The sequence below is a fragment of the Tubulanus polymorphus genome, chromosome 6 (genome assembly GCF_964204645.1).
Source record: "Tubulanus polymorphus chromosome 6, tnTubPoly1.2, whole genome shotgun sequence".
NCBI lineage: Eukaryota > Metazoa > Nemertea > Palaeonemertea > Tubulaniformes > Tubulanidae > Tubulanus > Tubulanus polymorphus.
In genome coordinates this window covers 13454802-13482543 of record NC_134030.1, presented here as the reverse complement: position 1 = coordinate 13482543, position 27742 = coordinate 13454802, and the positions used below count along the sequence as shown (strand labels likewise).

Below are 27742 nucleotides of genomic sequence, written 5' to 3'. Positions count from 1 at the left end.
TACCATGACGAATTATAAATTATGACGACAAATGTTTGAACTAGGGGTCCAAGGACACCATGCCCACTGGTTTCAAATGCTCAACAATCTAACAATTTCAATATTCAATGCCATGATGACCATATACAAAAACCAATGACCTTGAAACTGACCACAATCATAGAACATGTCAGCAGCTATGATTTTTTAGTTAATTGTGATAACAAAATATGCCTCTTTACCAATTTAATATGGAAATACTAAGTTATTCTACTATTCAATGCCCCCTGGTGACCATATGCAAAACCCCATGACCTTGAAACTCACCACAATCATAGAACTGTCATGAACTACAACTTTGCAACTGATCATGGTAACAACATATGCCTAGGTACCAATCTAATAAGGAAAAACTAAATTATTCTACTATTCAACGCCCTCTGGAGACCATTAGAATAACTAATGTCCTTAAAACTCACCACAATCATAGACGATGTCACGAGCTACAACTTTGCAATTGATTGTGGTAACAAAATATGCATAGGTACAAATATAATATAGAAATACTATGTTATTATATTATTCAACGCCCCCTGTTGGCCATATACAAAAACCAATGACCTTCAAACTCACCAAAATCATAGAACACGTTATGGGCTACAACTTTCTAATTGATTGTGGTAACAAATTATGCTTAGGTATCAATACAATATGGAAAAACTTTTTCCCACCTAAGGATGAGTAGTGATGACACCAAGATGGCCACCAATTGCGCCATTGGCCTGAAAAATGGGTATAAAACATCCCTTTCCAAAGACTACCCATCACAAATTGCAATGAGAAATGGCAAACAAGTAGGAAGCTCCAGGACTCAGAACTCGGGCCAAAGTTGACATTTTTGGGCACTAAAAAGGTCATAGGACGGCCATCTTGAGTCCGATCGACCCAATTTTTCTTATGCTCATGGCCCTTTGGGGGATTAAAATATATGCGAACGATCAAGGTAATTGATCAAAGCGTCTTCAAAATTTCCCTCAAAAAGTTCAAAAATGAGCAAAAAGTACTGATTTTGGCGAACAACAATGGCTGCCAGTCGGCCATCTTGATTCTGACAGGGCCAGTTTTTGGGCTGAAGATGTGTCTAGGGTAGATACATGTGTAACCCAAATATCAAGACATTACCTGGAATAGTCTTCAAAACTTCCATCTACGGACGGACGGCGGACGAAAAGTGAACGCAATAGCCCGCTGGTACTCAAGTCCCAAGTGGGCTAAAAATGACCTGCTAAGCTTCCCCCAATCATCTCATTAAAATCATCAACACCTAATCCTGGCCACGGCTCAGCAAGATGTTATAATTTTTTCGCTGAAACCATCGCGCAAATGCTGTCAAATTGCACCATTTTCCCAAGGATTTTTCAAAATCTTAAAGGCTCGAGCTCCCCCCGTCTCGCGACCTTTACTTGCTCGGACTTCGCCGCCGAACGGCTCGCTAGTCCCAGTCTCTATATTACGTTTTGCCAGCCACCCCCCTTTGAAAAATCCTAGAACCGCCCCTGCATGGTAGGGTATGAAAGCCAAAATCCAGTCGTGCCCTGTGACTAATACCCTGTGTCCTTTATTTTATAAATTGGTGATGTTACTTATTCACACTATTGCGTAAATAAAGGTATCTATATATTTCTCAAGTGAAAGGCTTGTGTTGATTTAATCATGAATTGCGAAGTATGGCGATTAGTGTTTATATGTGCGTGATACGGGATATCGACAAATTCAAATTCTTGAATTACTCGTTTGATGGCGCTTGTTAGAACCGGAAATTGGAACCTAAATCCGCTATGTTCTAGTTCATTTGCAATTAAAATCTCTCGCTTGATTGATATTTTATTTTAGTCCAAGTCCAATGATTGGATGAATATGAAATCAGAAAATGGTTTAGTTTTTGTCTAAGTTAGTCAAAAGTCTCAGACAGTTGTCCATTCACACATGATAGAACAGTAGGTTCTTAATTTCAGTATGCTTTGATCTTTTTCTAACAATTTTCCTGGTCATGACACATTTTGATTACTGTAATGTCAGTCAATATAACATGTAATATTGCTTCATGTTTTCAATGAGTGATATTTAACTTAGTATATACATCATCACGCGTAATCCTTTAAATATGATATCCTACCGCTACGTTGGATACGAGGAAACCTCACTGAAAAGGTTAAAAATCACTATAAATGTCCTAAAATTATCAAAAAACATTTTGCCAGACTGGTTGCCAGGTATCACATGAAGGCAGCACTTGACGGCACGATTTCGATTGTTGGTTCGAGTCCTGGTACTTTTCATATTTTTTTTATGAATCTATGAGTGTAGTCCTTCTAAAATTAATTTCATTTCATAATATTATTTCTCATTTATCAGTGTAGCCTGCAACAAATTCCCTTAGAGTCTTGAACTTAACGACAGAATGATGTCACCCGGCACCAGTCTTTACTTCCGTTAGCTGCTTCTAGCGTCATCGCTAAATTTGTGATTTTTTGGTAATTTTTTTTACATTTTTTGAGATATTCAGCATTATAAGTGAGCTTTCATCAAATTCAACACATTGTCAGGATATCATACTTAAAGGATTATGCGTGACGATGTATAGTCAGTAAAATATCGCTAACTAAAAACTTGAAGTTAGTTCATTTTTATTGCAAATGAATTTAGGTTCCAATTTCCCGTTCTGACTAGCGCCATCAAACGAGAAATTCCAGAACTTGAATTTGTCGATATCCCGTATTAAACTTATTTTCAGCAAATGACGTGTGTTGATTAAATTGAATAATTGTTAGTACAATTTCAGTAAAGATTTTGTTAAGTAAATGAATGGAAACAACAAACAATTGCAAAACAAAAACAATTTAAGCTTTTAGCAAGGCCAAAGTAAAACATAAATTTAGAACATTTTAATACTAGACAGATTTTATAGAATATTAAGTGAAGATATTGAAGATTTAAGATCAGGTTTTAAGATAAATTTCATTTGATATCAAGGAAAAGATGAAAATAAAGGTCCAATGGCCCTGTGGCTCACCATTAAATCATTGAGTGCATATATTGTAAAAAATATTATACTAAATATAAATTAATTTGGAAGCAGATGTATGAGGCTGACAAAATATGCCCCTGCGGATGTGTGAGAGTAATGTGTATACTATCATTGCCGAGTAACTGTGCTATATACACTTGCTCAGGTGATTACCAACACACACAGCCATATACTGTAACCTATATTCACACACGCGGCTGACTGCTGACGCGCGTATATACAAATGTACTAGCGAAGCAGTATTAGATTGACCGCAATGTCACTAGTCAGAATACATCCATCCACAAAATGTCAAAATAAATTGTCCATGGGCAAAGTGTGGTTTACCTTGAAAGCAAGAGGTTGTATGGAGTAAGGGCATTGCTTGAAAAATCTTTTTAATTCGTGACTTCAAAGTTCTAGAAATCTATATTGTATTTCATCTTTCTTAAAGAATTATTTTGTAGTCAAATAAGACCAAAGATAAACATTTGTTTATGGTCGACATCCAAAATTTTGTAGGGTACAGGTAGGGGCGGCAGGGAAACTATTTTATATTTTCAAAAAAATATTTTCACAATATGAAACTAGGGGTCCAGGGACACCATGCCCACTTGGGAAATGGTTTCAGATGCTCAACAATCTAACAATTTCAATATTCAATGCCCCATCCAATGACCTTGAAAAAATCTAATGACCTTGAAACTCACCACAATCATAGCACATGTCAGCAGCTACAAATTTGTAATTGATTCTGATAACAAAATATGCCTAGGTACCAATATGATATGGAAATACTAAGTTTTTCTACTATTCAACACCCCCTGGTGACCATATGCGAAGCCCAATGACATTGACACTCACCATCATCATAGAACATGTCATGAGCTACAACTTTGAAATTGATCATGGTAACAAAATATGCCTAGGTACCAATATAATAAGGAAATACTAAGTTATTCTACTATTCAAACACCCCCTAGTGACCATATAGAATAATCTATGTCCTTGAAACTTACCACAATCATAGACCATGTCATGGGCTACAACTTTCCAATTAATTGTGGTAGCAAAATATGCATAGAAACGAAAATAATATAGAAATACTAAGTTATTGTATTGTTCAACGCCCCCTGGTGGCGATATACAAAAACTGATAGGCTTTAAACTCATCGCAATCATAGAACATGTCATGAGCTACTTTGCGATGGGGCTCTCCGCGTCGGAGGACAGGTGGCGCGCGAGTATCAACCGGTATTCATTAGCAAAAACAATGGCGTTCAAGTATGATTGCCTGAAAGTTAACGAATTAAAAATTGAACTATCCAAGAGGGGTGCCAAAACTTCAGGCAGAAAAGCAGATCTAGTAGAAAGGTAACCGTATCTATTTAATCGTTCAATTAGCTTTTGATGCATATTCGACTTTTAATGCAACTAGGCTACCGGGTAATTAAGACACACATGTTATTCACTTCTTCAAACATCCCGGCTACCGTTCATTAACATATTTCCTGTAAATCCTAGAAGGGAGCATTGATATTTGTGGTGGCAGCACTATCTAGTCTAATAGATGAAGCTTACAAACTAAAGATATTTGATGTTCTTTTCAGGTTAGAGGCTTATGACAGAAATAGTTATTTTCAAAATGACAGCATCACCAGAGAACTTTTACCAGAATGGCCAGATGATGTAACAGGATTTGGACAACTATGCCCACAACATCGAGGCAATACTCCCAAGCATCACAGAAGATCACATCAGAGGGTACTTTAAATTTCGAATGGCCACGGATAAAGAGATGTCAAAGGACTCCAAAGCAATGGAGAAAGCCAGACAGCTTTTAGATTCAAACCGTATAGATGCTGCAGCTTTTTAAAAACAGCGAACATATGCTTTTTCACTGGAATCGTCAGAGCGGCAATGAAGAAAAAAGTTATTATTTCTAATTCAGTGTAAAATAAAGGCTGTAAGCCTACAAAAATTGAATGAAAAATGAAGACCATGTATTAAACTTATCAAGCAAATGTTTTCCCATTTTTTTTTAGGTTTCATATTCTTACAAGTTTAAAGTGAGATCTAATGGTGAGATTTTAAACAGTGACTGTGAATGCCCTGCAGGAAATGGTCCGCATTTGACATGTAAACACATTAGGACTGTGCTGTTGATGATTGCCACTTTTTCCCAAGATGGAAAACTTCAGGTTGGAAAATCATGCACAGAAACTTTGCAGTCTTTCCATTGTCCCAGAAAGTAACATGAAGGTATGTAATTACTAAACCTTTGTTTACATTTTTGTTATGAATTAGTTCAGGAGTCAGATGGCCATGTCATACTCTATAATCCTTAATCACCAATGTAAACGATGGTTGACTGAACAGGCTAGATATATTATCCTTCAATCTTACAAAACTTTTTATCATTTTAGGTAGCGGTACTCCAAAAAAGGCAGAAGACTTGCCCTGCAACAGAGCAGCAAATTTAGACGACCCACGACCACTAGAATTTAGAAAGAGACCTGGATATCCAGATCATGTACGTGGTTTGGTAATGAACTACTGTAATAAGACATCGAAAGATCTCCCCATGATATATTTATTCGATTCAGCGGACATGGGAGCTGCTCTACATGACCACGATTACTTAGAGAGACCTTTCACCGAGTAATGGGTAAAAGAACATCTAAAAATATATACATATTTTTAGAAGTTCCAGGAAAAAATACTTTTTTAATGAGGTATATTGTAGTAAATATTTGTATGACAAAATCTAATTTTCTAATCTTAGGTTACAAGCGAACAAGCCGTAGCTATGGAAATGGACACTAGGGAACAGAGTGAATGTTCGACATGGTTTGAACTCCGTCAATGGCGTATTACCGCATCAAGATTCGGAAATTTACAAAATTACGGAAAGGCATGATAAGCAAAAACTTAGCAAAAGTTTGATTTCTTTAACCTGGAGTTTTGAAACTGCGGCAACTATTCACGGCAAACAATTTGAATCAACAGCCATAAAAGAATTTGAGAAGTGCTGCAATGTTCACGTCCGATCCTGTGGGATTTATATTAGACCGGACATTCCAATTCTAGGTGCAACACCTGATGGAGTTAACGATGCTTCCAGGATAATCGAAGTGAAATGTCCTTACAACGGTCAAGATGCAGATAAAATCGATGCCGATGAGAAATTTCCATTTCTAGAGCAATCAGATGATGGAAAATTAGTTAAATCGAAATGAACCCCATTGATTGTGGTAACAAAATATGCTTAAGTATCAATATAATGTGGGAAAACCTTTTTCCACCTACGAATGAGTGCTGATGACACCAAGATGGCCGCCAATTACGTCATAATTGCCTGATCAAAAATACCTGTCTCAGGTATAAAAGATCCATTTTCAAAGAATACCCATCACAAATTGCAATGAGAAATGGCCAACCAGTAGGAAACTACAGGACTCAGAATTCGGGCCATAATTTACATTTTTGAGTATTAAAAAGGTCATAGGACGGCCATCTTGAGTCCGATCGACCCAATTTTTCTTGAGGTGATAGGCCCTTAGGGGATTCAAAAATCATACGAAAGATCAAGTTAATTGATTTACCGTAAGCGTCATCAAAATTTCCCTCAAAAAGTTAAAAAATGTGTAAAAAGTGCTGAATTTGGCGAACAACAATGGCTGCCAGTCAGCCATCTTGAATCTGACAGGGCCAGTTTTTGGGCTGAAGATGTGTCTAGGGTAGATACATATTTGAACCAAATATCAAGACATTACCTTGAAGCGTCTTCAAAACTTCCTAAAATAACTGGATTCCATCTACAGACGGACGGACGGACGGACGCTACGACGGACGACCAACGAAAAGTGAACGCAATAGCCCACTGGACTTAAGGCCTGTAGGTTGAAAAGTACATTGAGATCAGTCGAACTAAAAACGGCGACACTTCCAGGAAGGATTGAACTTTTATATATTTCAATTCCAGGCATGCAAATTGTCATATGTAAAAACGTGCCATGACTTAGTGCTAAAAATCTGGGTTTTTGCGTGTTTTTCAAGAATAAGTCCCCTAAAAATAACTCGATCACTATGAAATTTTTGTGGGCTTAAGAACTCATTAAGCCAAACCATGACACCAAAAATCAATGCTATTGGTTCAATAGCCAATGTTTGTGCCTTGTTGACACACCGGTACTCTATTCATTTTCAATGAAAACTGCTTCATCAGACCGTTTGCATAGGCAAACCTAAAGTTCGCCAAAATCATCATTTTATAGATTTAGAATAGAAAATATGTAATATTATAGAAAATATAAATATATGTATAGAAAATATTCATTCATCATGAATGGATGAATTACATGAATATATAATATAAATTGATAGTCAAAAATTTAGAAATCAGAAATCACACAGTTTATTAATACAGAATAGAGAATTAAGTAATTGTATTGATATTAAATAAGTTAATATTAGTTTATATTATACTTTTCAGAGTATATCGAATTACTATTGATCATGGACAATTCATGATTTATAGAAAAGATTTTGAGCTCTGGAACCCGATCTGGTTAAGGACAGGTTAATATAATGTAGATGAATTAGTAGAAGAAATTATTAGAAGAGCTAAAAATAGTTTTATTACTGATATGAGAAATGAACCATTTGAAATGAAAATTCTTAAATCCAATCTCAGATAAAATAAGAATAACAAGAGCCCCAAGTGGCACTCTGGCCAGCCTGTCAGCTTTTCATAAAAGTGCAAATGATGATGCATTCTGTGGGTTAAATTTGTAAAAGAGTCAATACCTAATAATTTACACAATACAATCGTAGAATACAAAAGTAGCACAGACAGCGACTGGATCTGGCAGGAACAAATACCTCAGATAAATCTTTTCCCTTGGTCTTATTGATTTTAATGCGGAATAGAATTGAACTTTCTGAAATTTGCTCAATAAAACAGAATTGAATCGGATTTGATGTTTTTATTTGTTCAATAAAGTAAAATTGAATTGGATTTGATATATTTTTGCGGAATAAAATTTGATTGAATTTGTAGTTTGAGCACATGGCTAATTAGCATATCAAGGTCATCTATCCGATTTGAGAAAAAGCTATTCTTCCCGGACTTTGCACAATGGTCAATGATATTTTCTGTAGTGCTAATAAAAATATTCCTCCCAAAAACCAAAGCAACTAAAGCTTTCACAGAAATCAATCTTGAAATACAATTTTAGATCTTAAAATAAAACCCGGAAGTAAAAACGGAAGACAATACCGCGGGTTCACGTGAACACCTGCTGATTTCTGCAGCTAAGCTAATCATAGAGGAGTCTTTGGTGATTTGCTTTTCAAAACCAGTATTTTTGTGATCAGATATTCGCGAAAAAGCTCATATAAATTTCAACGAGGCCCTCTTTCAAAATTCAACTATGTAGAGTTTAGAGAATGGATAATGCTTTAATGAATGATTTGTATGAATATATGCTCAGTTGCACAGTAAAAGAGCCTTTGCTTTGGAAACCATGTCATTTAAATTCGTTCCATTTGTATAGTAACAGGCTCAGCCTATGGCTGGCCTAAAAATTAACTATCTATACATTCATTTTCATTTATGTTTAAGAAACAAATAGCTGATTTAACAATAATGTTATAAAATTGATACATGATGTTCTCATCACTGAGAAATATGACTTTTAAATAGGCAATTTCAGCACGTGCTCACTGTTATTGTTTATGTAAGCAGGTGCGTGTTTCTGACGTCATCTCTGACAAAATGCTCGGCTTCCAATCATTTCACTAGAGATTTCATGCGACATTTTATCGTTTTAGGAGTGATTTGAATAAATAAACTCTTTATCATTAGTGTTGCTACCGTTCTGTATGACGTGATAATCGTATATAAGTGAGTAGCGCTGTAGGTCTGTGAATACGATGAACAAATGATGTGTATTTCATTGATTATACATAGGCTACGCATTCTAGCTACACGGGCTTGTAATGATTGTCATAGTTAACATCATAAATAGCGCAACCGCGGGTTGTATGTGAACTATACGCATGGAATGAAGGGTAACTAAATGACTGATTGACCGCTAATAAGAGATATTTTTTTCGATAAGTCAGATCTCAGGTCGTTATATATATACTAAAGTTTCCTCTGGTATATAAATCGCAGAAAGTTCAATTTTGACAGCATTTGCCCTTTAATATTGCAAATAGGCATAGTGGATGCCGGCCGACTCCAAAATCAACTCAGTCAAAGAAATACAGCTGATGACATCATGGCTCTCTGTATTGTACAACATCTTATCAGTATTTCTTATTTTTTTCAGCAATTGATACACACGAAAGGAGAGTCACCATTGATCATATTATACATGTATACTGATAATCAAATGAATGATCAGGAGCAAAGTTCAAAGGATTCCATAATTCTTAGTGTAGATTGAACATTTTAATAGGGGGCGGCGCTACTATGTTACTATTCTTGTTTACAAACAGCTAAAGCTGTTGAGAAAAACAATTACTCATGACCAACAATCCTTTAAACTTTGCAAGCCAATTTCACTGTATTGGGATATCAATTTTAAAACCTACAACTCCCTTTCCTCCCACAAAAGGGCCAAATTTAAGGAAGTGGTAACTGCGAGATAACTTAATCTACATAACGAGAGAAATCCCACAATAATTCAGCCAAAAACGAGAAACTTGAGTAGAAGAGTATATATATTTGCGCAACGTTTCGGCTTAAGACTATTAGCCATCATCAGGCGTACCAGGTGTACCAGTACGCCTGATGATGGCTAATAGGCTTTAGCCAAAACGTTGCCGAAATATATATTCTCTTCTACTCAAGTTTCTCGTTTTTGGCTGAATTTATTGTGGGATTTCTCTCGTTATCATCTTACACGGATATTGTGTATCTTCTCGTCTCATTAATCTACATACATTAATTTCAAAACCTGTTTGATATTGCTTACCTCACATCTGGGTCCTGTGAGATCGGTTCGTTCTGCTTTTTTAGTTTTGGAGGTGCAGGTCTGGCGCTTGGTGGACGTGCCATTTTACGCCTGCAACAGAAAGGATAAAATAAATTGCCTGTGGGCATGGTCTGGTTTACCTTAAAAACTGGAGCTTGTTTGGAGCAAGGGTGTTGCTTAGAGTGAAAAATCTTTTTGATTTGTGTCTTCAAAGTTCTATTCTATAATGTATTTTATCTTTCTCAAGTAAAAAAAGGCAAAAAATATACATTTGTTTACAGTGAATATCCAAAAAATACCTAGGGTACAGGTAGATAGGGAAACTGCTTCATATTTTGAAGAAATATTTTTTACTATATGAAGAATATTTAAATAAAATTCATATGATATTACCGATCAAAGGATGGCTAAAAATTGAAAGTCTTGAAAACCTCTTCCAATGAAGGGCCGCAGAAGCTAACATACCAGTACCGTAAAAAATCGGCGGTCGTAAGTAGATCCTTAAATCCTGAATTTTATCACTGAAACCCCATGAGCCATGTGCCCCTGGAATTGACTGCTGCACGTGTGTCTGGGGACAATATTCCAGGCGAAATCATTGGTGAAATCGACAAGTGTTTCTGGGTCAAACTGTTTTGAGGGGAAGTTCTATTTCAAGAAAAATAACACCTTATCACGTTAAAAAGGGGCACATTTCCTATTGAATAAAGGACAGATTCTAAATATTAAGTGGCGGGATGAATCACTTGAGAATGAATTGCTTTTCATTTTCCAAAAATACATACATGAAAATTGACCCAAAATTTTTCATACTGACTCTGAAGGGCATAATTTTAGGGGTTTAAGCACGGCCCGGGCCTGGGTAGGCACTTGAAGGTTACCTTCGGCGATTCAGTCAGCTGACCAGTGTGTCCAAGATGTTGATGCTGACCGCCGCGTTTGTCATTATAGATTTGTTCCAGCTATTTTCACCTGGTTTAATCAACACGCTTCGTGATTAAAGCTTTTCTATACAACAGATATGGACACAAAACCAATCTTGGAACAAAATATGCATTAGCGCAATTGCTGTGAATACAAACACGTAAAATACCTTATCGGAGTTCTGTGAAAAAAATTTTGACACCACACCAATAATACAGTATGATGAAATAGATAAGATATTTAACAAGAAAGAAATTCTAAAGATGGGCTTGCTGACATGGTTGTACTGGAAGCTGGCTTGGTGGTTTTGTATTTCTGTAGTAGAGTTAATCGAACTTTGAACTGATTACTTAATAAAGAGCTAAGAGATCGGTGTTGTCTTACATCGTTGCATGAAATGTAACACAATGTGGGAATCGGAATGGTTTTATTGTAGACATGGACCAAGTTAGTGCAAGCTTTTGGATAGTTGTTATTTGTATATTGTAGTGTCTTAACGGAATCTATCATCATGTTGATAATGGCTAGATTACTTATGGGATTGTGTTGAAATGATTTTGCATAGAAAAATTTACAGCTGAAAGAAAAAACGTGACTAACTTGAGTGACTTCAAGTGAAGAGAAGCGAACACGAAAATAGATAGGAGCCACGATTTTTCTTTTTAAAATAATAAAGACATTAAGCAAGAATAAGTTGCATTTCCTTCAAATGACAATCCACTACGATCATCCGATTAAGTTTATTGCCACCATAGACTACCGCCCCCTGGTTCTTTGAAGAGACAGGTAACCAGTCTTCAATTCAATTCAGAATTTATTTTACAGAAAAGCGGTTTAAGTTTTATTAGATATTAAAACTGAAAAATAAAAATGTTCATACAGAGATTTTTCACAGACCTGCCAACATTGAATTTTTCAAGATAGAAACATTTTTCAAATTTGCCAGAATTTTTTAGATTTTGCCATTGACCCACTAGACTTGATGTGACCTTTGCCAGTAACATTTTCAATATGGCCAGTAACGAATTTTCGGATTAAAATCAGAATATAGAATATTAAAACTACTAAAGAAATTAATTTTAAAAAATGCATTTATTATGAAATTAAACTTGAAACAGCAGTTTCCATAGGTTGCCTTTGTTCTCCCACATTTAAAATCATCAACCACAGATTTTGATGAGAACATTTTTTTGAACAGTTTAGCAGCATGATCAGCAGTGCTGAATGATAGATTATGCTCAACCAGGAAGTGAACAAACAGAACTTCAGATTTTATAACAGATAGGCCAGGGTTTGTTGTGTTATTAGTTCTAAAAAAAATGTGAAATTTCAGAGAGTTTCGCTTTATCCTTATGTCCTTTTCTTTCATAATGACGTGAAATATCATTTAATCCGCCATGTGAGATCACTATATCGATTTGACATATCGTACATCTTGCATGATATTTACTTAATTTCGATGCTATGAAACATGGATATTGATGTGCGCTGTACGATTTTTATACTTCTGTTTCCGATATTTCTTAATCATACCTTTTCTACTGCCTGTTACCGCAGTATCAGTTTCAGATTCCGACTCCGAAGAAGACGGAGAACCCTCCGAATTTTCCAGATTTGACAAAACGTCGTGAACTTCATCCGCCATTTGCAACATTCATGACAATTTGAGCGATGAAAATTACTCGTTGTAACCGAAAATTCGCTAGACTGGTTCCCGGTATTACTCGTTGTAACCGAAAATTTGCTAAACTGGTTCCCGGCTGTATGGAAACTTCGTGACAATTACTCAAATAAAAACCAAATTTCCCCGTAATAAATGTTAATAAACCATTAAAATACCGATTATGTACTGCAAAATTACCTTTATTGACATAATATAGGGAGATTTTTATTGAGGCCGTATTTATTTGCTCATTCGCGTAACATCGGAACGATATCGGAAAAAAGCGTATTCCATTGCCTGTGCCAGTAACGCCGTATTACCGCGGGTAGCACCCGAACGGAATACGGCAAAAACGTAACGGTTGGCAGGTGTGTTTTCAAATGGCCACTAACCAATGAAAGTAAAAGAAAATTAAAAGAATTTTTTGTGAAATTTTTATTGTCAATAAAGAATGAATTGAATTGTCGGCAGCACTATGGGCTTGCATGAAAACACCACTGTAGCCTATGACAACACATCTATCTGCATCTATACCTTGTGATCTGAACTGCAAAGATATTTTTCAATCATTCCTATTTGCATTGGAATATATTGTGTCAAGAAATCCTAGAAATTAGTTCATGAAATGTGAAATGTCAGCCATTTTCTTTTTGTTATCACCAGGATTTTCCTTTTGATCATTCGAGAGTATCCAAGGATTTCAAGGCCCGCAAACGAACCCTGCCAAATAACGACTAACGTTGTATAAAACATGAGTAAGAAAGTTTCAGAAGAGTTTGGATTTGAATTTTTAATCAAGACTATAGCAAAGTTGGTCCGACTAACTAGCGGAAAGAGTGAATCTTCAAACATTCACATCAACATTTTATGTACGTACATCCGTTCTGGATGTACATAAAAAGGTTTCACTCTGTTCTTCATTGTTGTTCAACAATTAGTATCAATATTTTGAGAAAAACAATGATAACAGATTTTAATGCAGTTCTCTCTATGATATCGATATATTCCTTAAGTGCTAGGCATTAGCCAAAAATGTATACCGTATTTTCTGGTGTATAAGTCGAGTTTTTGAGACCAAAAATCATGTCCAAAAAACGTAGGTCGACTTATGCACCGAATACACTTTCAATATCGTTTAAACTGCCGATGTTTAAGAGTTCAAGGATGCCATGATGAAATGGAGATTTATGTTAGGCTACACTCGCATACCAATTAGAATTTAGAATAAAAAAGTAAAATAGTTTCTTATAGTTTGGAAATGGTTCAAAATTAACTGATATTAAAAATCAAATGAGAAAGAAAAGCGCGTGTGTATAATTGTAAAGCACTTTAGCACGTGCCAATAATCAATACACAGCAGTCTAATACTAGACTACAGGCGCGCAGCATTCAATGTATATACAATACATTCAACACGTGGATACAATCAATGAGCACTCATCAGGTAATTTACTATCAGAAACAACAGATCCCAATGTTTAATTACAAACAGTGGTAAAGACTCTCAACTACTATGAGAATGGAGTGACATATGTAAACACAAGACAGGACTCGACTTATACACCGACTATAGCCTTAGTACAACTTTTTAAACTGAAAATTTGACCTCGACTTATACACCAAGTCGACTTGTACACCGGAAAATACGGTACATGTATAATATGTATTGGCATACAACCGAGAGTAGATTTATGAGACAAGGGTAAAAGGGGTTAGGGAACACTTACGAAGCAACAACTTGTGGTGGTAAGTCTTCTTCACCGATTTGTCTATTAGTTTCTGGATCGTCTCGAGGTGGCACTTGAACTTCTGAGCGAAATCTCTCATCTTCATCTGCAAAAAAAAGGATATTTTACAAAAATGCAGTGGAATTTTATTGACAGCCTTAAGAATCAAATAGTACAGTCAATTCAGCTTAACCCAGATCAGTTGGGAACAAAGAAATCCAACCTGAAAAGCACTAAAATTCCTAAATTTTCCAGACCTCTATTTTTGGTCCACGCTCCCTTTCTGTGGATACTTGCCCTTTCTTATGCCCTTTTCTTTTCTTTTGAGCTCCTGTCAAGGTATGCCCCTGATATTGGTCGATGCACGGGAGTGCTGTCAAAGAATTCGGATAATTTTGCATGACACCATATACTAGATGCCTGTGTATAGAGCTCCTCCATTTGAACAAATATCACTCAAGTACCAAATCCGTAGGGTAGACTACAGAACAAAGGGTATTCAAGCTTCGCCTACTGAAAAGCGCCAAATACACCAATGTAGCTCCAAAATCAGGTATCTACCATGATGTAAAAGTTCATATAACTGAATTCAATCAATGACACGAAAACATAAAAGAGAAAAATCTCAGTAGTCATTGTTATGCATTTACTACTTCCATTAACATAAGAACCCACACCTGCCAAATCAGTCCACAATGAGCAATCAGCAGTCAGTCATATAGTTACCAACCATGGGATTAGTTGTTTTACATCGGCCCAATCAATTCATTTTGAAACAAAATGCTACTTAACCCTTTCAGTACACACCCCTTCCATGAAGTCAGTAAAACATATACTGAATATACGCACACTTTCCCCAAAGGGGATCACTTAAAATTAAATTTTTATGTCTGGACTCGAATCCCATTGCATTCAAACACTTCCTGGTGGCAGTATCAGCCAGGTAGAGCTCCGGTAGACTTTGAATTTGAAATTTTCTACAGGTTTTATGGTAAAACAAAATGCAAAATGGCAACCAACTGTAGGCTAATTGTCAGAGAAGTAATAAGATGATATTCAATTGACTTCAAACGGCAAGAATGGACTAACATAGACTTAAGAAGAGGGGAAATCTGTTTTTCTGACACCAGTTAAACAGGAAGGCAACTAGTCTGACCATAAACTAGATAAAAAAAACTGACTACTTCATCAGCAGTCATATCGATCGCTCTCTGCACTCCAAATTCCTCAGAATCCAACCCTACAAAACCAAGGATCCTTCTTCGTCAGAAGTGCCACAGAGTGGAACGACTTGAGGGAAGCTATCCTAATATCTGAATCCATTGAGGAATATATATTGTCTATGGACAGACAATGGATGAAAAGTAAATGCAAAAGTCCCTATAGTTCCGGCATCAACATCGCTTTTTGTTTAAACTCATAATGAAGTTACTCCGTATCTCATCAGACATTACCAAAAATTTAATCTATCATATATCATTGCCCTATGTGAAATAAATTCAGTTAAAGTCTAACATGTAGATTTTGGAATCAAAGATGGCTGCCAGTCAGCCAACTTGAAGAAATTACGACCTAGTTTCATCTACTTGTAGGCTATTTAATGTTATCTTCTATTCTCTTGTGAAATATCAATGCTCTGCTTGAACCATTTTCATATTTACAGGCCAAAATACATATTTTTGGAATTGAATACAACCACCCGTCCACCAACTTGGATGGCATGAAGACCTAGTTTTATCGACTGATATCAATGTCTTCTTAATTCTCTTGTGAAATATCTTCATAATCTACACAAGATTTTATCACACTTATTTCATTTTCGGGAACGAATATACGCAGACCGTACTCGCTACTAACATGTATATATACTACTGGCACATTTGTTATTCTAATTCAATTACATTGCTAAGGAGATATCAGCTGTTTTTAAGTGATTTGATCAACCTGGTTCATTGTAATACTCTTCATAGACTCAATACTTAGAAAACATCATGAGTTCAGTAAATTCTGCAAGCAAACCGACTCCAAACTAGTATGAAGCCTGAAAAAAATTGAAAATTGGCTATTGCCATTGTACTTCAGCCTTTAAAATTGTAGGAAAGTGAGTAAGCACAAGAAAATTTGCGTTTCATTGAAAGAATAGAATAAGTGGATGTATTGATATCTTTAAAGTTTGCTAATTTTTTGTTGCTATCTTCGGAGTTTGTACACCATTTGTACTTCATTTACAGCAAAATTCCTCATAATTTCAGCAGTATTGTTGCTGTTGTAACTTTGAAAACTAAATATCCCAGAAGACATTTCAAGTAGGATAAAAAAGGTCATTTCATTTATTCAACAAAAACCAAGAGAAACCAACACTTTTCAATTACATAGATTCTTGCTCACTTGAAAATACCCCAAAAATGTTAAAAATCGTCAATATTTGACACAGAAAAAAGGGTCACTCTCGAATGTGTTAGATAAGCCTGCCATATGTATTTGAATTGATTAAATTTGATATTTAGGTCAAGTGTTCTCTTACCTTCATCAGCACTGGTATCATGTAATGTGCGACCTACATAACCATCGATACAGAAAAAAACACATGCAAATATGTTAGTGCAGTCAGTTCAAACCATATACAATAAAGTGCTCATATGGATATCTCTTCATCAACACCTTTCTGCTGCCTCTTAGTGGAGTATCTATTTCAAGATGCATCAACCCTCGTAGGAATTGAAACCTCATGGTAATAGGATTATTTAAACCCTGACTGAGTAGACCTGTCCCTCACGTACATAGGCATATTCGTACAAAATTACAATAGCCAATGAGAAGTGTTTCATTATTTCAACGGTAGGGAAGACCCCCATCAAATCTCTATGAGGGTGGATGTGCCTACAAGGGCAGAAGCTTGACATTTGAAACGGTCTCTCTATTGCCACCAGGTTCAAAACCCATTTCCAAGGCGTGTGTTTGCATGCGTGCAATGTTTCGTTCCATGGGAGAGTCTCACAATACCACAGGTTAAACTCCCTACCAGGGAGAATGCTCAAGAATGGAAGATCCACGCGTGGGAAAAATATCCGTAATGGAGGAACACTCTAGAATTAGCAGCTCGTTGCATCTTAAAGGCTGTCAAGCTGAGACAGCTTAAAGAGCAGTCACACCCCTTATGGTGTTACCCCTAGTGGATGACATTTGATTGAGATTGGTACACAAAAAGGCATGCTTCTTTTGGTTTCAAACACAAATAAACCACGAACATCACAGCAAAATTACCAGCCTTATTCCTTGCTATCAATATTCTCAGTTTAGCCAAGAAAAAAACCCATCTTTTTAAAAAGAAATCTTGTTTTTCAATGGCTTATGATATTGCAAGTGTTCAATAGTCATTAGAATAGAACAAAATTTTTTCCATTGTCAAATACTCAAATTATCTGCGAGAACTCAAAAACCATTTTCCTGGAAATGACATGTACAATGCCTTTTGTGCGAGTACCAAGAAATAAGCTCGGCTTCAAAAATTGTTAAACACAAGAAAATGTATTAGATTGAATGAGAGGCATCCATACAAAGGACTCTCACTAATCACGCAAATCCAGATTTCTTGTGGAGGAAAAATTCACCGAAACCAGGAACAAATTTGATTCTGTAGGTATTTCTTAATTACCTTCTCTTGTACGACGTCTGGAACCTTTAGCCGATGTCGGTCTAGGTATTTTTGCTGGTTGTTCATCCACACCTGCAACAGATGCTCCCTAAATGATGAGACAAGAGGCCCATGAGCATTGAAGCATTGGTAGATCATTCTGTGGTATGGATTTTAGTGTGTTTACATCTGCGTAATGTACAATCATGACAATTGGCAGGTCTGCCGACTTAACGTCAATTTGTCTTGAAGTAACCATTTCGTTAATGCTGAGTATTAAATTCATGTGAATTTCATTTGAACTCTCTGCTGAACGATTTTGTATTGAGAGCGCACACCCACTTTTCAAGATTGAACAATCAGTACCCTGAACTACCTGGACAATGTGTTGTTGGCTACCAGCGAAAAATCAGCATATTTCTAACCGCAAAAAATATTGCCTGTTGGACTCATGCCAACTGACCATTTTCTATCATCCTGTCAATCGAATAGCTATTATCCATTATATATATATCAGAACTGTAATCCCGATTAAAAAGATTTGCTCCATTTAAACTTTTGGCCATTATTTTGTTATTTTGGGTCTGAAGACCTTCTCAAAAATTTAATATCAAAGATAAAAGACTGAGCAAGTCAAATAATTTTACCTGGCACATGTATTTGCATATAATAGAAATACAGTTAAACAAGCGGGAAGGCCCACTCCTTCTCTGTGTCTAAATTCGCTTGTCGTTTTTTTTTGTTGGTACCAGTGGCGATATGTCATTTAAAAACATTAACCCTTTCAGTGCGTCTACACCGTAGTGCAGTGTATGAATCGGTGATGGATTTTGCCATATTCACATACGTCGCCACATTCACATATGACATCGACGGCGACGACAACATGACATTTATGACATTTCCCCACCCTTATAATTCCATATTTTGCAGTTTCAATCTATTTTCATTTCAAAAAATTACACAAATTTGAATTTAATAAAAATAAAATCCTGCCTGCCTGATGCAGACTTCCACAAATCTGTTTTTTTAAATTAATTAAAAAAGACACCTGCCTGCCTGGTTTTTTTTTAGCCTTAGTATAAAAAATCCAACGTTTTACTTTTACTTTCTCAGGCTCCAGGTCTGTCTCAGCCTATAGCCGTCACTGGTCATCCGTTATAGCGATTCACAACGCTCGCTGGTTTAACAAGTTTCCACTTGGGTGGTTAACTTCAGTTGGTTATATTCTAAATACTAATACGATAATTCAATTGATACCAACAAATAACAATACAAAGTACCTCTTCGATGACTATAGATGCCGGTGCGATGTTTGCTGCTTTTCCATTGACTTTGGGTTCATTTTCCACAGCTGAATCATTTCCTTTATCTCGATGATGCTGGAAATTTATGAGACTTATTAAATACATGAAGGCCCAATTAAAATAAGAAATATATTAAAATCTAATTGAATTTGAAGTTTGAGCAAATCAAGTTCAATTAGCATATCAAGGTCATCCATCCGATTTGAGAAAAAGCTATTTTCCCCGGACTTTGCATAATTTTCAATTTGAGTATTCTGTAGTGCAAATATAAATATTCCTCCCATAAACCATATGAACTAAAGATTTCACAGGAATCGATCTTGAAATACAATTTAAAATCTTAAAGTAAAACAGTAGACAATACCGGGGATTCACGTGAACATTTTGCTGAGTTCTGCGGCTAAGCCAATTAACACGCTCGCTGCCACCGCTAGCGGTTGAGTCCGGTCGCCATTGCCAATGCTAATTTTTTACATTATACAGTTTATATGCTGCCAGCGCTATTTGTACATTGATAAATCATTACACTGATGTATTTTAGTATAAAAAACCGACGAGATAACTCGTCACTGGCAATAGTGAAGAGATTCTCTTATTTTTCCTGTCCCCGTTGCCAGTGACGAGTTATCTCGTCATGGCTTTTTTAACAGAGATCGAACAATGTAGTAAATATAAAGCCTACTATTGTTTCTAAGGTAAATGAGACCCATATAAATCCTAGACACACATGCCCATTACAAAATGGCGTGGCTGACGGCATCGCAAGTGACTGATATGCTGATGAATTCTGCATCGGAGCATACGACAGACTCCGACGACGATGTTGGATCCGAAAGCTCGGATGCTGGTGATGATAATGGTACTGGTAATGTCACTACTGGCAATGAATCCCAACTGGGATCATCAGTCCTGGAAGACTCAGGAGAAAGTTCAGATTCTGATGAGTCAGATGGTCCCGATGAGTGAAGATAATTTGGTACCAGGACCCCGAGTTCGCGGCACAGGAGTCCCTACAAGAGGTGGAGGAGTCCGTACAAGAGGAGGAACATCGCAAGCCCGTGGGTGCCCAAGAGGTCGAGTAAGAGGTGCGGTGAGAGGACTGAGAGGTGGGACAGTATCCCCAAAACCCAGGAACTAGAGGCCCCAGAAAGTGTCTGAGAGATGGTGCCATAATCGCCCGAGCTGGTGTAACAGCTGGACATATCTGTCGGGGTCGAGTTGGTCGTCAGAATCCGGCCGCCCAACGTGCTGCTCAGCCTGGTCGCCCAGCTGGACCACAAGCAAGAGTCCACCAGTGGACAAATGTGCCGGAAGATGCTACCAATTTTGCCTTCAATCAAAATCCAGGACTCATAAATCCCCCACTAGATGGAAAACCAAATGACTACTTTGAGATGTTCCTCAACCAAGATCTGATAGATTTGATGGTCAGAGAGACAAACAGATACGCTAGAGGTGTTATCAACGTAAATCGGCCAATGAGGAGAGAATCAAGACTGAAAGCTTGGAAGCCTACCGACGCCAAAGAGATGAAGCTATTTATCGGTCTACTCATGCATATGGGCCCCGTTACAATGCCCACATTAGAACATTATTGGAGTAAGAGTGGGCTTTACAATATTCCAATATTTGGCAAAGTTATGCCTCGTAATCGCTTTCAATTACTTCTGCGATTCTGGCATTTTGTAGATAACAATCAGCAATAGACGATCGCTTGTATAAGATATGGCCAATTTTGGATCATTTTGCCAATATAATGGACAATATTTACTACCCCAAAAAAGAACTAAGTATTGATGGATCAATGGTTCTTTGGCGCGGTAGGCTGGTTTTCCGCCAGTATATAAAAAACAAACGCCACAAATATGGCATCAAGTTATATGAACTTTGTGAGTCATGTGGACTCATTTCGAGAGTTCGTATATACAGCGGCATCCAGGTTCCAGATCCCGCCAGTCTTGGACAGGCTGCTGCTGTAGTTCTTGACCTCATGGAAAGATTCCTTGACCACGGACATGTGGTTTTTACTGATAATTTTTACAACTCTGTCAGTTTGGCAAAAAAAATGACTGACAGATCAACCTATTTATGTGGTACACTGCGTTTTGATAGGAAGGAAAATCCCAAGGATGTTGTGAAGAAAAAGCTAAAGAAAGGCGAGCATCATTGGCTAAGATCGCAATCAGTTGTAGTTTCTAAATGGAAAGATAAACGGGACGTCCTTACTATTTCAAATATGCACCGTGTAGAAATGGTCCCAGTTACAAATCAAAACGGCAAAATTGCAAACAAGCCAAACATTGTCCGCGACTACAACAATGGAATGTCTGGAATCGATAGAGCCGATCAGATGCTCTCCTACTATACAGCCCTCAGAAAAACTGCACGGTGGTATAAAAAATTGGCACACACATGCTTGAGATTTTCCTTCTGAATGCCTATATCTTGTATCATGATTATTGTCAAGCTGATGACAGAATGACATTGCTGAAATTTCGTCAAGCTATCATATGTAGTCTTCTTGGTAACTTTGTCTGCTATAATAACAACATTCGACGAGAAACAGGATACATGTGTAACGCATGTCCCACTAATCCAGCCTTGTGCGTTGACCCCTGTTTTCAGATGTACCATAACCTGTAAACTGGTAAAATTGTGAACGATCAAATGGTTAATTAAAGGAATAAAAGTTTTATTGTAAAACTAACATACAATGATCTTAGTCGTTTTATTCTCTCTGTAACCGGGTGGTCATTGTATCGGCAGGCTGGCTGGGGAACTAGCATTTACACTAGCGGTACAGGATTCCATCCATCAGGAACAACAAGGCAGTTAAACCTTATATGTACAATCTTTATTGCATCCCGGAATGAGAATAATTATCATAGCTTTACATAGTCTTTATATACAGAATCATGAGTATAATGTGAGAACTAGGTGTCAGACAAGTTGTAGACATCAGGACTCACAAACAAACACCTAGTGACATGTTTGAGAGACATTAATTAATTATCGATGAGCACTGACTGAGCTAATTATTGTGAAAACATATTGAGTAATGTCACATGTTGATTACGACCTTAAAGCACATATTGACACTATAGTCATAAGTTATATTATATTATTATTATTATTATTATTATTATTATTATTATTATTATTAATATGTAGTAGAGCTATGAAATGTTATGAACTGTTCGATATGACATTGTAGATCTATATGATTATGAAATATGCAAATTATATCAGGGTGACATCTCTAAATATCGGCCGGAAAAGAATCTGAAATTCGTGCTTCCTGGAGAATTTTATTTTAAAAAAACTCAAACTCGAGTTACCCCCATAAATTTTATATTTGTCTCTCCATACTGCCAGACTATTATTTAGCTGGTTTCTCGCCTCTGCCAGGTCGTTCATAACGCTATGAAATGACGTTGAATCGATGACGATATAACTCGTCATGGCAAGCTGCGGTGCACCCGCCATGACGATTTATCTCGTCATTGGCAGCGAACGTGTTAAAGAGGAGTCTTTGCTTTATAATTGGCTTGTTTTTAAAACCAATATTCTTTAGCTCATGTGAATTTCAACCAGGCCATTTTTCAAAGCTCGCTAGAATTTGGAGAATGGATAATGCTTTAATGAATGATTGGTATGACTATATGCTCAGTTGCACAGTCAAGAGGCTTTCCCCCTGGAAACCATGTCCTTTAAATTCACTCAATTTTTATAATAATAGGCTCAGTCTATGGCTGGCCTAAAAATTGGTGAACTGGCCAGCATGAACAGAATGCCAATGAATTCCCCTGCTATAACCCCACTGGGAATCGTATTTCATGATGGATTAAATGCTGATTTCAGTTAATATCAGCTACTAGTTGGCCATCTGGATTTAGACGGCACTAGTATTTTGGCTGTTCTCGGGTAGACACATGTGTGAACCAAATATCGAGATGATCCATTGAAGCATCAGACAGACCACCGAAAAGTAAAGGCAATAGACTTGAGCTGGAACTACATCCATTGAAAGTATACTGAAAGGGCAGAAGTTATATTTACTTAGCCCTTTTACGTCATTGTACAGCCTTGTATCTAGGGAATCGTATTTCATAATGGATTAAATGCTGATTTCAGTAAATATCGGCTGCTAATTGGCCATCTGGATTAAGATGGCGCTAGTATTTTGGCTGTTATCGAGTAGGTGTAAACCAAATATCGAGACGATCCATTGAAGCATTGAACAGACCACCGAAAAGTAAAAACAATAGACTTGAAATGGAACTACATCCATTGAAAGTATGCTAAAAGGGCAGAAGTTATATCTACTTAGCCCTTGTACGTCATTGTACAGATCTTAAACAACCACTACCCGAACCATTTAATAACATATTCCGGCAGATGTTTCCCCTAAGACATGAAATTTCCATGAGATATCTTTCAACTGATATGTTTACACATATCTAAAAGAAAAGATGAACGAATTCGCTTCAAATTAAACTTATATTGCTTCAGCCAAGATACCATTGAACTAGAGGTAAGGGGTAAGTTTAGTGCCCTTCTATAACTTGGCTATGCCTATTGAAAATCAAAGAGAGTTGATAAATTTAAATGAAAATTAACAGATTCTTACCCGTCTTTTTTCTTCCTCTTTTGTTCTATCTTTACTATGTTCTCGATTTTCCTTATCCCGACCATCTCGACTGCGCTCTCTCCTCGACTTACCATCATCTCTCGGTTTGTGCCGGTCTTTACGATCATCTCTTCCTGGACTTTGTTCTTTCTTCTCGCCCCGCTCACGACTCAAGTCTTTTTTCTCTTTACCTTCACGTGAGCGACTGCTTCCTTCTGTTTCCTAATGAGAAATGAAACTAGGAGTCCAGGGACACCATCCCCACTAGATGAAATGCTTGACATTCAGACAATATCCATTCAATGTTGGCAACATACAGCAAGAGAACCAGTATTGTAGGCGAGTATATTTAAAGCTCTTTTAATCCTTGGATCTTACAGTATTTCATTAACAATTAAGCTTCCATCGTGGAGGGTTATGAGGTGAGTGGTTAGGTTTCAAATTGCCGTCAGAAACCTGATTGTCGACCATTTCTCGAGTCCACAATCAGCAATAAGAATTGCCGATTGCCGACCCGAGAAATGGTCGACTATTATTCGACGTAATCCGTTCAATTCATCCATTAGTAGTGAAATTACAGGCTACTGAAATTGCGTTTGAGTGTGCTTAAAATAGCTTCGAGCGTAGTGTATTAAGAATACAAATGATTATCGATCGGCCATGATCACTTGGCTGACGCAAGCCAAAAATTGCGCAGCAGCTGAATGGTAGGCATATAGAGTGCAAAATAACTGATCTGTTTCCTTCCATAGACATTCCATCATCTCAGGTTGTTATCAATACCACATGATTTGTAGGCCTATACAAAATGAAAATTAAAAATTCAAGATGCCTGCCACACGTCTCGTTAATGTGGAAGAAATTCCCGATTCCGTGACGTCATCGCGTGTGACGTCATTTGCTAATTATTCAAAATGGCCGCCGCCACGAATTTGAAACGAGGACCGTTTTTTCCCGATTAAAACATCTATTTTGGTTATCATCGATGCTTCTGCAGGTAATTATTGATATTTAGCAAACGTAATACTAATTTCTCGTCGAATTCAGATATTTAGATCAGCTGTCTGTGTTTAAATCGTCGAAAAATGCCGGAAATTAAAAAAAATTTTTGCGGATTTGAAAGATGCACCCAAGTTAGGCCATCTCAATTTTCATGACCGTAATCGATTAACATCGTCTAAATACGCATTTTCACAGGGCATTAAATGCTTCATTTTATTATCTCGTGCTATTTTCTGGTGATTTATTGCATGTTTAGATCATGTTCTTGAAATATGGCCTAGGCTATAGAGGTGCTTCCTGATTCAGTCCTGTTAGGCCTAGTCTTTTTTGGCATAACTACACTGTTGAAATGTATTTCATCCTAAGAAGAATAGAAACTATCATTCCTCAGAATATGGCACCGGTTTATTTGCTGTAATCCATCATTGCTTTGATCCTTGATGAAATAAGCCCATGATGGGCTATGATGCGAATCCTTTAAATTTTTCAGGGAGAAGTAACAGATTCCTCGAAAGATGATGTTGATGAGTAACACTAACAACGATGAGATTGATTGAATTGGTATGATAAATAAAATAGGATAAACATTTATTTTGTCAATAATAAGAAGTCAACATATTATTATCAATAACAAATAAATCATTTTCTCATGTAAATCAACAATATTAAGATATTCTTTTATAATTCAATCACAGTTTAGTAATTACAATATTTACACTTGTGTTGACTATACACAGTCTTATTCCCGTGTGATAATTTACAATATTTACAATTATGTTGACTATACACAGTCTTATTCCTGTGTAATAATTTACAATATTTACAATTGTGTTGACTATACACAGTCTTATTCCTGTGTAATTATTTACAATATTTACACTTGTGTTGACTATACACAGTCTTATTCCTGTGTAATTATTTACAATATTTACACTTGTGTTGACTATACACTTGAGTCTTATTCCTGTGTAATTATTTACAATATTTACACTTGTGTTGACTATTTATAATATTTACAAAAGTAAGGTATCGGTTCCATGCAAAATACATTGCCAAACATTTGTTATCTATAGGTAAATGGAAAGAGTGATGGAAATAAAAGAAAAGTTTGTTTGGCAGACGCAAGGCTGGACTTGAAATGTTTGCTGTTGCTGAATCAGCACTTTTTCGTATTTTTGAGCATTTCAAGGGAGAAAGGTTTGTAGGTAAATATCAACGTTTTAACTAATAGTCTTGATATTTGATTGCTGTTTACACGGTCATTCAAGACACATGTTTCTGTGAGATGGATAAGTTAATGATGAGTTAAATTATGTTTCATAGGGTTTAGATTTTAGATAAAGACCTTAATGTATCATTTCATTGTCATACGCTGTGGACTGAGTGATAACACTTGGCAATGTATTTCCATCACCATCACTTTAAATGCTGCAGATTTTGTCACCAAAATACACATTTTTTTCATTTTGATATTTACTATGATTAATAATTTGAATTCACATGATTTTCATTTGATTGATATAATTACAATTGCATGATTGTCTTTTGATCGAAAAATAATTTCAGTATGCATGATTGTTTGTTGTTTTATTCACATTAATTTTTTATTTCAGATAAGATGCATCATGTTTCGGATCGAATTTACTGCAACTTTCCCGTTTGAGCTGATTGGCAAAGAAAAACTCCGAAGGTGTTGAGAATTGAATATAAGTGCCGCTCGCTTCGTTGTGTTTCGAAATCTGCAGAAGGAAATCACATCTGCATTTACGGAATTATGCTTGCCTTCGAGACCCTGCTCAGAAAAGATACCAATGGATTTCCACCTTCGGAGGAATGGAGGAACCTCGAAGACAAGGACGTGGATTTTTGGAGTGATGGTTTGATTGGGAAAGTGTGCGGGAACTTTTCACCGAATTCATGACACAACTTGCACATGTGTTCTATTTCGAGAGGTGACAAAAATCTAAGCTGCATTTAAAAAGTGATGGATCTTGCTGAATGTGGCGTAAAGATCATACAAATGATCGTAATCATTTGTTTGATCTTTAACCACAGACAGCAGCTTTGCAGGGGCGTCCACTTTGTCATTGATGAGGAACATCCGTCGAATATGATTCCCAACAAAACACATAGAATGGTATGCCTGTCTCTGAACATGGAGATCATCTTCAAGCACTCGGTTAAGTGCCGTCTCGCAGGGGCCCATCAGTGATTTCACTTGTGTGAAAACACTGGTGAGTTCCTGTCGAGAGGAAGAAAGACGGGCTTGAAGTGATCTCACACGCTCAAATTGCATCGCCACCTTTGTTGAATTGTTGGAAATCATCTCCGGCGATAGTCCCTCATCAATGCATTGCGGACAGACGTAGTCGACTGTCACATCCGGTACATTCTCAATGTAACCAGCACATTGATAATGTAGCCATTTGTGACAACGGTCGCATTCGATCCAATCAATCACCCTTGTATGGTTATCTGCGTTGAGAACGCAATCACTGCATCGCAAGGGTCATTGATGGGTTTATGGTGTCTCGTTTCGCAAATTTTCAGGTGTTTTCTAAGTGATTCTAATTGAAACATTTCGCTCTTCACCTCATCATCTAAAGAAACTACTTGTGCACTGAGCGTCTGCCACTTAGCGAACAGCTCGGGATCTCTAGTAGATAATGAATTTTGATCGAGCTCAGCACATAGATTTTCAAGTAGCTGGAATAATGTTAATCCAATGCCTTAAGATAAATGAAGGGGGGGCAGTACTAATTGGTTGAGATTGTCGATGGGGAAGAGCATTGAATTGGATATACTGTTTTTTCCTTTGTTGGA

General features: G+C 36.8%; 1 protein-coding gene across 1 annotated transcript in view; it reads right to left on the bottom strand.

Annotated features, from left to right (window-relative positions):
* The window catches only part of LOC141907757 (TRAF3-interacting protein 1-like), a 43748-nt gene extending 19360 nt beyond the window's left edge, over window positions 1–24388 (bottom strand). The window contains exons 1-6 of the mRNA XM_074797499.1: window positions 24374–24388; window positions 23918–24139; window positions 19264–19362; window positions 18002–18089; window positions 14347–14452; window positions 10033–10122 (exon numbers count right to left, since the gene is read on the bottom strand). Coding sequence (XP_074653600.1) covers window positions 10033–10122; window positions 14347–14452; window positions 18002–18089; window positions 19264–19362; window positions 23918–24139; window positions 24374–24388 — 620 coding nt within the window. The remainder of the gene's footprint in view (window positions 1–10032; window positions 10123–14346; window positions 14453–18001; window positions 18090–19263; window positions 19363–23917; window positions 24140–24373) is intronic.
* Window positions 24389–27742: the final 3354 nt, after the last annotated feature.